General features: G+C 44.7%; 3 protein-coding genes across 3 annotated transcripts; all 3 read left to right on the top strand.

Annotated features, from left to right (window-relative positions):
• Positions 1 to 118: 118 nt before the first annotated feature.
• Positions 119 to 3,105, top strand: AOL_s00076g67 (uncharacterized protein; the record flags this gene model as incomplete). Its single annotated transcript, XM_011122620.1, has 3 exons — positions 119 to 442; positions 520 to 988; positions 1,205 to 3,105. 3 exons carry the CDS (start codon positions 119 to 121, stop codon positions 3,103 to 3,105), a joined length of 2,694 nt encoding a protein of 897 aa, XP_011120922.1.
• Positions 3,106 to 3,688: 583 nt separating this feature from the next.
• On the top strand, positions 3,689 to 5,685 carry AOL_s00076g66 (uncharacterized protein; the record flags this gene model as incomplete). Its single annotated transcript, XM_011122619.1, has 2 exons — positions 3,689 to 4,685; positions 4,778 to 5,685. 2 exons carry the CDS (start codon positions 3,689 to 3,691, stop codon positions 5,683 to 5,685), a joined length of 1,905 nt encoding a protein of 634 aa, XP_011120921.1.
• Positions 5,686 to 6,543: 858 nt separating this feature from the next.
• On the top strand, positions 6,544 to 7,419 carry AOL_s00076g65 (uncharacterized protein; the record flags this gene model as incomplete). The annotated part of the gene is made up of 1 exon (XM_011122618.1): positions 6,544 to 7,419. One exon carries the CDS (start codon positions 6,544 to 6,546, stop codon positions 7,417 to 7,419), a length of 876 nt encoding a protein of 291 aa, XP_011120920.1.
• Positions 7,420 to 11,043: the final 3,624 nt, after the last annotated feature.

Below are 11,043 nucleotides of genomic sequence, written 5' to 3'. Positions count from 1 at the left end.
TAAGCCACCAGAAAAGAAAGGATACAGGTTATTACACTCAGGCGTCAATTTCGGCGATGCTATTGAAATTTCAAGAGCATGCAATATTAATCTAGTGATGCTTGATATATAATCGAGAATGAGGCTCTCGGTAGACGGCGCGCGCCAGTGGGAGCTACTACGAGCAATTAAAGAACTATTCTGCAGTCGCTTGGCATGCTACAATCACACAGCCAACCAAGCGGATTCGCTGCAGCAAAGCAGATCTCGAACTTTTTTCCAGTCTGATATGCGAACAATCCTCCAGCACATCCAAGCCGATTCTGAAATCCCGAGCCAGTTGTTCGAGAGATGCATTCGATCGTTGGACGAGCTACTTCAAGCCTTTGACGACATTATAGATGATGGGATCCTAGCTGGGGACTCCCAAGAAGCTAAGGCCAGCAAAACCGTGAGCTCTCAGGTGTGTATTTACTCAAACACCTAAAGGGTGATATGTTCACCTTTCGTTTATATGGGTCTAATGTGGGACTTATCAAGTATGCAAAATTGGAAGTTGTCAAAAATGAATTGTTTGGCACAAAGGGACAAAAGGGTGCTATCGAGTATCTAGACCCTTACATTCGCCTTAAGGGCAGCCAGGATTACAAGTCGATGATCGGGGCTATAAAGATATTCGAAAATGATATGAAGGAAGTTTACAAATACTCATCAAGCTCCGAAAATGAGTCTCCTCACACAGATTTTAAAAAAGCGTCCACAACAAAGCCGAGTTCCCAATGTCCAAAAGCGGATGCCAGGGGAGAGCCCACTTATCTTGTTCGAGACATGGTACAAAAGCTTCACAGTAGCCTCATACGCCTGTTGGGATGTTACTCGTCGGCTCATAAAGCAAGACTCCATATACCTGCCCGGGATGAAGTTAATCCTGCCACCCTAGACGCTAGCATAAACTTGGATATTTATCTTTCCACGTGCGCGAACCCTTCTGGGTGGCAAGGTGCAAAATGTACAATTCAAAGCTGGTGAGCTCATTTTTCCATGCTCTTCGCATGTTATAATATATTTAATATTTGGTAGAACTAATTGGCCCGCTGACTGAGTTTTCGAATGACGACCAGCTATTCAAGTAGTTGTAACCAATCTCAACCGGAGGCTCGAGATCTTTGCCGTGCGATTAACCGGTCACAGATGCGGAAAAGGCAATTACATCTTCTTTCTATAGGCGAACGCCTCCATGACCTCCCCAACCGTCGTGAACGACTCGACACATCCCAATACCCAAGTAAATCGCTGCGGGAGCTCCTCAACGAAGGCCACTTCTCTCACTTTGGCAAACACAAAGTTTCTCTCAAAGAAAGGAGGATATTGGCCGTGATTCTTGGCCACCTTATGCTCGAGCTTTGCGACGGGCCTTGGATTCGGGAGACGTGGGATGCGGGAAATATATACTTCCTTTCTCACCCCTCCAATCCAAACGCCATCAACCTCCGCCAACCGTATGTCGATAGTTGCTTATCATCCAAACAACGGCCTCCAACTCCAGATGGCTTGGAATCCAGCGATATCAACCAATTCCATAAATACCCTCTCATTTTGGACTTCGCCCGCCTGTTAGTCGAAATACAGCTTGGCGAAACCATACAACCGACAGAGGAAGACTGCTCTTCGGGTACAGAGACACTTGATACAGCCTTCTTTATGATTGATAGAATATTTCACGATATATCCGACGATATTTACGAAGATTACAAATCCGCTATCGATGCTTGTTTAGAATGTGATCAATTTCTTCCCGAAGCCGCCTCTTTTGATCACCCACAGTTTAGGGACCTTGTGTACCAGAATATTGTCGCTCCGTTAGAGCAAGAACTTCTAAAGGGCTTTAACATCACGGTCCCGGAGCTTAGTACTTTACAATTCGAGGATGGAAGGTCTTCCCAGAAACCTACCTCTAACTCTAGCCACACCACCAACTCTAAAAGCCATCGCAGTGGTAGCCATAGATCCACCACACCTCCCTTGGTGATGTCTGAGAACGAGGCCATATTTACCCCCAAACCGGCATCTTTCGAGTACGCGGAAGTCAACTCGTCAAGGAAAGAGTACCCAGTGGTAAACGGGCGTAATGGGATATCGCATGTCAGAGTAGATACAATGTCCAGTTGCGTATCAAGCTCCGTTGAAATTTACCCACCCGAGTCATTCAAAATTGCGATCATATGTCCGATGGCCGTCGAACTTGCGCCAATACTAGCAATTATGGACACGGAGTACCCAAACTGTATTGAAACCCAAAGAAACAATTACACTCTCGGAAGAATTGGCAACCACAATGTGGTCGTTACTGTCATGCCCGGAATCGGCAACAATCGTGCTGCAGCCGTAGTAACGCAGTTAACAAATGACTTCAAATCTTTGAAGTTTGGTTTACTCGTTGGGATAGGCGGCGGTATTCCAGATCTACCCCAATACGATATCAGGCTCGGTGATGTTGTTGTGAGTAAACCTACAGCGAATTTTGGAGGAGCAGTCCAATTTGATCGAGGCAAAACGCACCCAGACAACCACTTTGAAAGAACCGGCCATTTGAATAAACCCTCGTGGTTCCTAATGTCAAATCTGCATACGCTTATTGCTCGACATTCAATCGAACCAAATAAAATTAGCGACTATTTGTCAGAAATGACCCGTAATAGGGCTCACATGGTCCAAAAGGGATATGTTCATCCAGGCGAGGAACATGATGTGCTCTACGAGCACGACTACCGCCACAAATCGCATACTAGCGATTGTAGGGATTGCGACCAAAGCAAGAAGGTTGAGCGACCCTCACGGGCATCTAGTGACCCCATGGTTCATTATGGCACCATTGGATCGGCCAATACTGTTCTCAAGGATGGTGATACCCGTGAACAGCTCAAGAAGGACCTTGGGATTATATGTGTAGATATGGAGGCGGCTGGTATCATTGATGACTTGCCATGTTTGATAATTCGAGGTATTTGTGACTACGCAGACTCACATAAGGCGAAGAAATGGCAGCCATATGCTGCTGCGACTGCTGCAGCATTTGCGAAGGAGTTTCTTTCTGTTGTTCCACCTGATTTTAGCGTTAACGTTTAGGGTGTCTTAAATTTATCGCGAGATATTTGTAATATTATACCCAAGTAAATATAATATATGGCATAAACTGGCTCGTGGATATTCTGATATGGACTTGGAGGAACCCCATAGCTCTCAATGGACTTATACTACTACCGAAATGATATATCGAAGGGCTTATACCTTCAACATGACAGAATATTCTTTGTAGCTCAACTTGTTCTCGTTTCCAGTTCATGCACCTACGTAGACTTCATGGTTTGAGGAGTGGTGCGGCCGAGGCCAAGGCCTGCTATATCAAAATTGACTACAAAAGCCCTCCACACCTCGAAACACTTGACTCTTTCCACCAACCACCTTTAGTGCACTTCTCAACATCCCTGACTTCAATCGCCTACACCAACATTGAAATTCAGTCACTACTAGCTACACCGCTTCAGCCACTTCTATCACTCCAACGGTACCTATCCTCTTCACCGCTTGCTACCTAAGCTGCTAGTACTTCCCAGGTACGACGCCTCCTTGAACCTCTAGCTGTAGTAATGTTAACAAGCATCTACAAAAGCTAGCTCCTGTTGGTCTTCATAGAGACTCTGCCGTTGCAATGTCTCTTCCATCGACTACACCTCCCATATCGTTCAAGTTCATATCATTAAACATTGCTATGACAGAGGAACAGCTTGAAGCTCTTATCTTCTCCGAGTTTAAAATACTCCTTTCATCCAGTCGTTTCAATGAAGGATCTCTCGTATCCCGTCGCAAAATTTTGATTTCTGCGTTTGAAAGCCATGCCAATGATTGCAATGTCGATTCCTTCTGCTCTCAGCACAGTATCACACGGGATATTGTTTCAAGTGGACTGGTGAGACTGGCAACCAAAATGGTATTCAACGGTATTACGAAGCCGAATAGGCCCGTAATATCTATGCGATTTCCCAATTCCCTCGCACTGGTTACTGATGAACAATCTCAATATGATCGGACCCTCGAAGAGAAGACCGATAGTAATGAAGAAGTGCCCAGTGTGCCGCTTGCAGAGAATGCCCCTGCCCCTGCCCCTGCCCCAACCAATCCAAACAAATATCAGAATGCTTTTCAGTACTCAAACCAGAGAGTCGCCCTCGGGATTCCGGTTCGAAGGACTGAAGCTCCTTTTGTCGAACCCACCGTGCCAGTGATGGTTCATCCATTTTTCACGTCTCTGACAGTCGTTCAGAACGGTGTAGGTGGGGCGCCTAAGCAACCCGAACCTGTATCACAAGGCGTCGGCGAGGAAGGCTACAGTCAAGTTCCGATTTATAACCCCCTCCCTGTTCTGATTGGAGGCACAGCCATAGAGGTAAATAGTGGCCGTCCATTGAATTCAAAGCCTTCAGCAAGGAAGAAGAGCATGAAAATTATTCCTAGGGAAATCCAAGGGGACATGGCGACGGATGCCATCGTCATCCACCCACTAACAAACAAGAGCCCCAAAAAGAAAACGAAAAGGGGTAGGCGAAGGTCAAGAAAGGGGAATGTGGCGACTCCTCACGACTCTACAGAGGAACCGCCAAAGAAGCAGAAGAAGAAACAGAAGTCGCCAACAAACAATAATACCGAAGGTACCAAGGATCAGAGCTCGCTACCAAATATAATTTTAAAGAAGTGAAGGTATTAACGTCTCTAGTCGCCAATGTGAAAACTAACCTATTAGTTCCGTCGTCGTCCTTACCACCCCGTCCAAGTTTTCTACCTGCAATCAGTCCGCCAGCTGTTCCACCTAGTCCCACAACCAATCGCTCGAAAAGTTTAGCCAGACTGCTAAAGAAACATAAACAAAATCCAATCCCGCTAATCTCCGTTCCGACCGCCGTCGCCAGCCCATTCCCGCCTATCCCAGTTTCGAGTGCTGATGAGACCGCATTCTATGTCGTCAACAATATCATACAACAAAACTTTCCATCACCAGACAAGATATTCCTTCCCTATCCCATTCAATTCGCAATCCTGACAGAAACGCAATATGTCCTAGAGTGTGTATGTCATAGCTTCGCGAAGAAATGGCTTCCACACCTCACATCAACCACCCAGTTCCTTTACCCAGAATCTGCGGAACTAAGCTTGTGGATACGGACAATAGCCCATCCAGCCAATATTGCTGCTATTCCTAGTAATGCTGTGGATATCGCATTTATGCTCAATGTGATCAAAGCGCCCAACATAGGGAGGTTCTTGGATGATAGTTCCAAATCCCTTGTTCGTTTAAGGAACCAAACAGTTCATCGTCACAAGTTAGATTGCAACGACTTACACCAGGAGTTGCAGACAGCGGTAGATATGGCAATGTTTCTGAAGAGACCTAACGAAGCAGGCTACCTAAGAAAAATTTTAGACAAGCAGAATGAGCTAGGCGCCGAGTTAGGGAATCAAATCAACCAAATAAGGGCGGACATCAAGAAGGCATTAGAAACCCTCTATTACCACAGACGAAATACGGAAAACTGGAGCGCCTCTGTGGTCAAAATCGGAGTGGAGAGGACAGAGAAAGCATTGGAAGGTGTTAAGTTGACTTTGGACGACCTGAGAGCCTTGAAGCTAGGAAAGCGACCTGATAACAGGTAAATCAAATGAAAAGGACTAGAGAATATCCTGTGGATATTAGTAATTTGTCCGGCGGACAGTCCGAGATCCGAGGCCGTATTTCTTTAACTTAGGTGAGCTGCTCAGAAGTGTTGAGCTGTTGGAAATCCAGAGACTAACCCAATTCAGCGATTTCCAAATTAGGAAATACTCGAATACTTAAAAAAGAGTCGATTTTGTTTCTTCGAAATGTTTTGTTCGCACAGTTTCTGCGAAAACCCACAATTTTATTTTGATAATGTTCGATACATATAATCCCGCGGCTGCTTACAGTCAGACCTGTATTTCCGATCCGCTGAATACTACTACGTATTGTTCTTTTCGACATGACTAATTGTCATCCGAGAACTCTAAGAGAGCTTAGCTTTCCTGATTGGGAATGGATTGTTGACTAATCCGGAACTGGTTTTCCATATTTGGACAGACATTTTCTCGAACCTTCTCCAATCTTCTCCCAAGTTCTCGCAACGCTTTCCCCCCACAATGACTCTGTTTCATAAGCGCGACGCATTTCTAATTGACGAGCGTCGTAATCTTTTAACGCGCAACCTGGTTGGTTCGAGGGTCTTCTGGCTACTGGCTTCAATGTGTATATAAACGACCGAGTTCACCTTCGTTGAATCAAAATATTCTTTTCAGCATCATCACACATTCACATCAGTCAACTCATCTTGAGCATCGTATCTCATCTATTAACTTATCATCCTTTAAAAATCTTTCGAAGCTTCCCACCTAAGCAATTTATAGATCTGAAATATATATCGATCAAAGCTCTCAAGATCTCCACAATATCTTCTTCAGATCCTACAAACAAACAAACCCCAAAGAAAACCAATCAACATGCCTTTCGTCCGCTTCCAACCAGTCTCTTTCCAGGCCCCAGCCGCCGACCCCTTCGTTGACTTCTTGGCCGCCGCATTAGCTGCAGAGAATACTCCATCTCGTTGTCATCCCAAGCCTAACAAGTCCGCAGCTTGTGCTCCGGCCCAATGTCAAACCCGCTCTTGTGCCCCTCGCCAAACCCGTGTCGTGAAGCGCTTTATTACCCCCAAATTTGATGTTTCTGAAACTGCAGACGCCTATGTTCTTGAAGGTGAACTCCCAGGAGTCTCCAACAAGGCTTCCATCTCTGTTGACTTTGACGATGCCCAAACCATTGTTGTCAAAGGTGAAATCAATCGTGTGAAGCGACCATTCACCAAGACTGAAGAGCATCAAGAGTTGACTGAAGAAGCTCTTCAGGCTTCAGCCGCTGCTCAAGAAACCGCTACCGCCAATGTTACCACCGCTGATGGTGAGACTGTCGTCTATGATGATGCTGCCTCTGTATCTAGCGGAAACTCGAAGCCAAAGGCCGCAACCGTCGAAGATGAAGTTGACGAATCTGAAACCGCCTCCAATGCCTCATTTGAAGTCGTCGATGGACCTCTCCTGACCAAAGCTGATAAGGGTAAGGCTCCAACCAAAGACGCTGATGTCGAAATGACTGAAGCCGCCGAAAAACCAGCCGAACCAGCCACGGAAAAGAAGGAAAAGAAGCAGGAGAAGACCGCCAAGTACTGGATCTCGGAACGCCCAATCGGTGTCTTCGAGAGGAAGTTCAAGTTTGAGGGACTTATCGACCAGGATAACGTTCGCGCCTTCCTCGAGAATGGTCTTTTGACTATTGTCATCCCCAAGAGGGAGGCCTTTATCAGGAGTGTCTTTATTAACTAAGGCATCTCCCGCCTAAATAAAGTTATTCTTGTCTTTCTTTTTATATAATAACTAATGTGTTAGTCTGTCTTTGTGAAGTTCGGAATCTCTACTTTCATTTTATTGTTATCTTTGATTTTTCTTTTGTTAGCTCGAGTTGGAAGTAGGGATACCATGATGCATAGCATATGGCGTTTATTCTTCGGAGCCTGTTCGGATTTGGTTTATGACTTACAATATATACAATCATACTAGCTAGTATTTGGAACTTTTGATTTTTGTTATGTATGTGCGCATGTATACTTATAATCTATCGATTCGGATCGAAGATGAAAATCTTTTTTCTTAAAAAAAAAAACTACCTTTTCCAAATCAAAACGTGATATGTATGATCTGACCTCGTTCAGTGAGTAGTTTGCCACTATATGCCTTAGATTCAGACCCATTAGTCGTATCTTAGAGCCGGCCCGGTCGACATTCCCCTAACATTATTCCCCAAGAACGGCCATAAATGCGTAAGTAATTATAAACGTTAAACGGGTAAGATATCGAGCCACACCAGCGTGTGGTGAGTTAACGTTAACGAATATTTCGATTATTAAATTCAGCCAAGCCCGAATCCAAGTCCTTAGATCTGTCGTAGAAGATTAATGGAACAACATCGGGATATTCGGATTTCTGGATTTGAACGGTAGATGCAGAAAGATATCCCTCCAAGTCACCTTTAGTATTGCAATTCCCTGGAAAATCAACCGACCCCCAAATGGACAATGAATTCTTAACTCCAGATTAATAAAAGCTGAACGTAAATATTTAAATGTACTAAGTATCAATTGAAAATACTGTCCGAAGACGAAATATCATATCGCTCATACATGCTGTGTATTCTAAACAATCCTAGAGCCCCCGAAATACGCTACGGAAATAAGAGCAATATTCTGTTCTCCCTTCTTCAAATCGGTCGAATAAACTTGCCGACATACCGGATTTTATGTCAAATGCTTGTATTACATATCTCTTGCATATACCTTTGATATATATACTCTATGTAGATAGGAAGTGCGGCAATGCGGCACTAAGAATTAAGCAAAAGTGGGGTGACAATGACAGCCTGAAATTAGATCAATCATAATCGGTGGACAGTAGTTGAACTATAGCCGGGCTTAACAGCATTCTCTATAAGGCGATTGGAAAAAGTTCGGGGCAATTCTTGCCCGATAAAGTGGTAGGTATACCGGTAAGTGTCTAGTGATCGTTTAAGATGGTAAACATGCATATATACTTATCACACCGGCTATTGGTAACGAGACAACGGTATTGTATATTGAATTCTAACTCTTAGCTTTCGAATACACCAGTATACTAGTTGCGAACTGCGATATCTGAAATACATGCCCGCAAATTCCAAACATACCTAGTATACAGACTAAATGGATCGGCAGACAGCTAAAATAGCTTGATTCCTAATCCATTCCCAGCCAGAATATAATACAACATCCATAGTCGTACGAAACCGTTGGTACAGGGTTCTTCACGAGCGTACCCGGGGAAATGATCAGAACCGACCAATGGGTAAGCCGTATAGCCGAACATTTTATTCCCAAGTCAACAATTACTTAGGTACTTGTTTCTCACCAGTAATTTTCACTTTAGAAAATCAGTTTGAATCTAGCAAGTTTCATAAAATATCCAATCTATCATGATACCGTCCTTAAGTTAGGCTTAGGATCTATGGCTTTAAGTCCGTTGACAGGCCCATGCATGTCGGCCCAACACAAGCCCGTTTTCACAACATGTCGTCCGGTTCTCGTTAAAACCTTCCAGTTCGACAAAACCTCGCCGTCCAGATCGAGTCTAACGTCTCCACCGCGAATGCAGATTTTCAGGAGCTGGGAAATGATGTCGTTTAACCCGCCTTATGCAGGGTGGAGGTTAGTCTTTTCAACGGTCTTTTGTTCGCCCGGAATAACTCAATTGAAGCTCAAAAGAAACCAGCTTAAATCCGTTGCTTTTTAGTAGCATAGTAGCTCTGATGCCGAGAACAATATCGCAGGAAACATTGGCAACGAACGAATACACGTACAGAGTAGGCAAGGGCAGACCGGGCCAGAGAGTCTAGGCTAGTTCGCCAATGGTCAAGCTGGGGCTTTCGTTCGTGCGAACGCAGTTCCGTCACCTTATTCAATTGATCAAGTCATGTTTCTGGCTCTTGGTTCACAAGCTTGTGAGACTCTACATCGTGATCGGTGTAATTTCGGTCGCATGGCCTTTTCGGAGTTTGTGTTCCATACTTTCTTTCGTTCGCATCCTCCAAAACAATATTCCTACCATTCAGCCTTGGATTGTATTGGAAAAAGTAAGTATTTTGCAATTGTGGGGGGGTCTAGAGCTCTACGTTTGTGATAATGTTTGCGACATTGCAGCGTGCTGGCTTGCTGTTGTGGAATGTGGCTTGCTCACAGGAACACACAGAAGTGAACGAAGAGACCCAGCAGATGCAAGAAAAAAAACCATTCTGTGCGAATACGAAGGCAGCCGTTCTCCGAGGCATGGAAGAGAACACCGAAACTCTAACTGCATACGGGTTTTCAACGTTGGTTCCGGTTGGGGAGTATCTAGATGGCACAGGTGATATCGATATAGGTTGCTTGCAGTGTAGGTAGCATGTAGACTGATCAATTGATATGCCCAGGTGATCTCAAAAAATATCTTTTTCCAATGTGAAATAGAGCCACTATTACTAAATCCATCTAAGTTTATGGACGAGGCCGGTCCCAAGGGTGGAGTCAAATGTGGGGCGGGCACTAGAAACTTCCTCGTAAGCCTTTCTAATGCTCGGAATTTAGTATCGATCCCGAAAGACATCATAGTCCCCACAAAAAACTCCACTTCGCCAATTCCAAACCTTTTTTTTGATTGTTCCGGATCTTAATTCCAGTCGATTGGGAGAGAATTTCCCGACGTAAGGAGATAACACCGAACCATTGCTAGTCAAGGAGCCAGCTGCATGCCCATGCACCTATTTACACCAGACCTTGCGGTACCGCGGTTTTCGTGCCGCATAACAATTCCATCCAACCCGTTAACTAGCTCGGGAGAAATTGCGCCGCTATCGATTGATATCGATAGACGTATTTTACGAGATCCGTCTCAGTTGCATTCATTCCTCGTAATGAATATCCGGGTCTGATGTGATCGATCGAGTTTAATCCCTTTCTAAGCCCAAGGACAGAATCGTGAGCTCGAGTGCATTCTATTCTACTTGAATCGATCCCTGGGTAAACGTGAGCAAGGAGAAAGTGGTTGGTTTACCATTGCGCCTGTCCTGTTCGATTCGTGATATTGGAGTCTCCCATTGGCAGCTCCTGTGCATCTGCACGAATTACATCTCGATACCACCTTGTATCTAGCCGGATATGCCACATAGCATAGTAAATCTTTGCTATATATGTTTCTCGTGGACTTTCTTGAAATTTATACCCCTTGGCGATGCCGCATGATGGAGTTAAGAGTCCGGGTTCCTGAGTTCGGAGAGATTGAAGTCTTACTACACCGTCTCAAAATACGGACATAAATATCGAGTCTATGATTTCCACGAATTCTACATCGGTCGGATAGTATCTGACCGCCTTAATCCCGTAGGTT

The sequence above is a fragment of the Orbilia oligospora genome (assembly GCF_000225545.1).
Source record: "Orbilia oligospora ATCC 24927 unplaced genomic scaffold scaffold00076, whole genome shotgun sequence".
Classification (NCBI taxonomy): domain Eukaryota; kingdom Fungi; phylum Ascomycota; class Orbiliomycetes; order Orbiliales; family Orbiliaceae; genus Orbilia; species Orbilia oligospora.
Note: the sequence above shows the minus strand (reverse complement) of the source record. Positions and strands in the feature narration are given on the sequence as shown.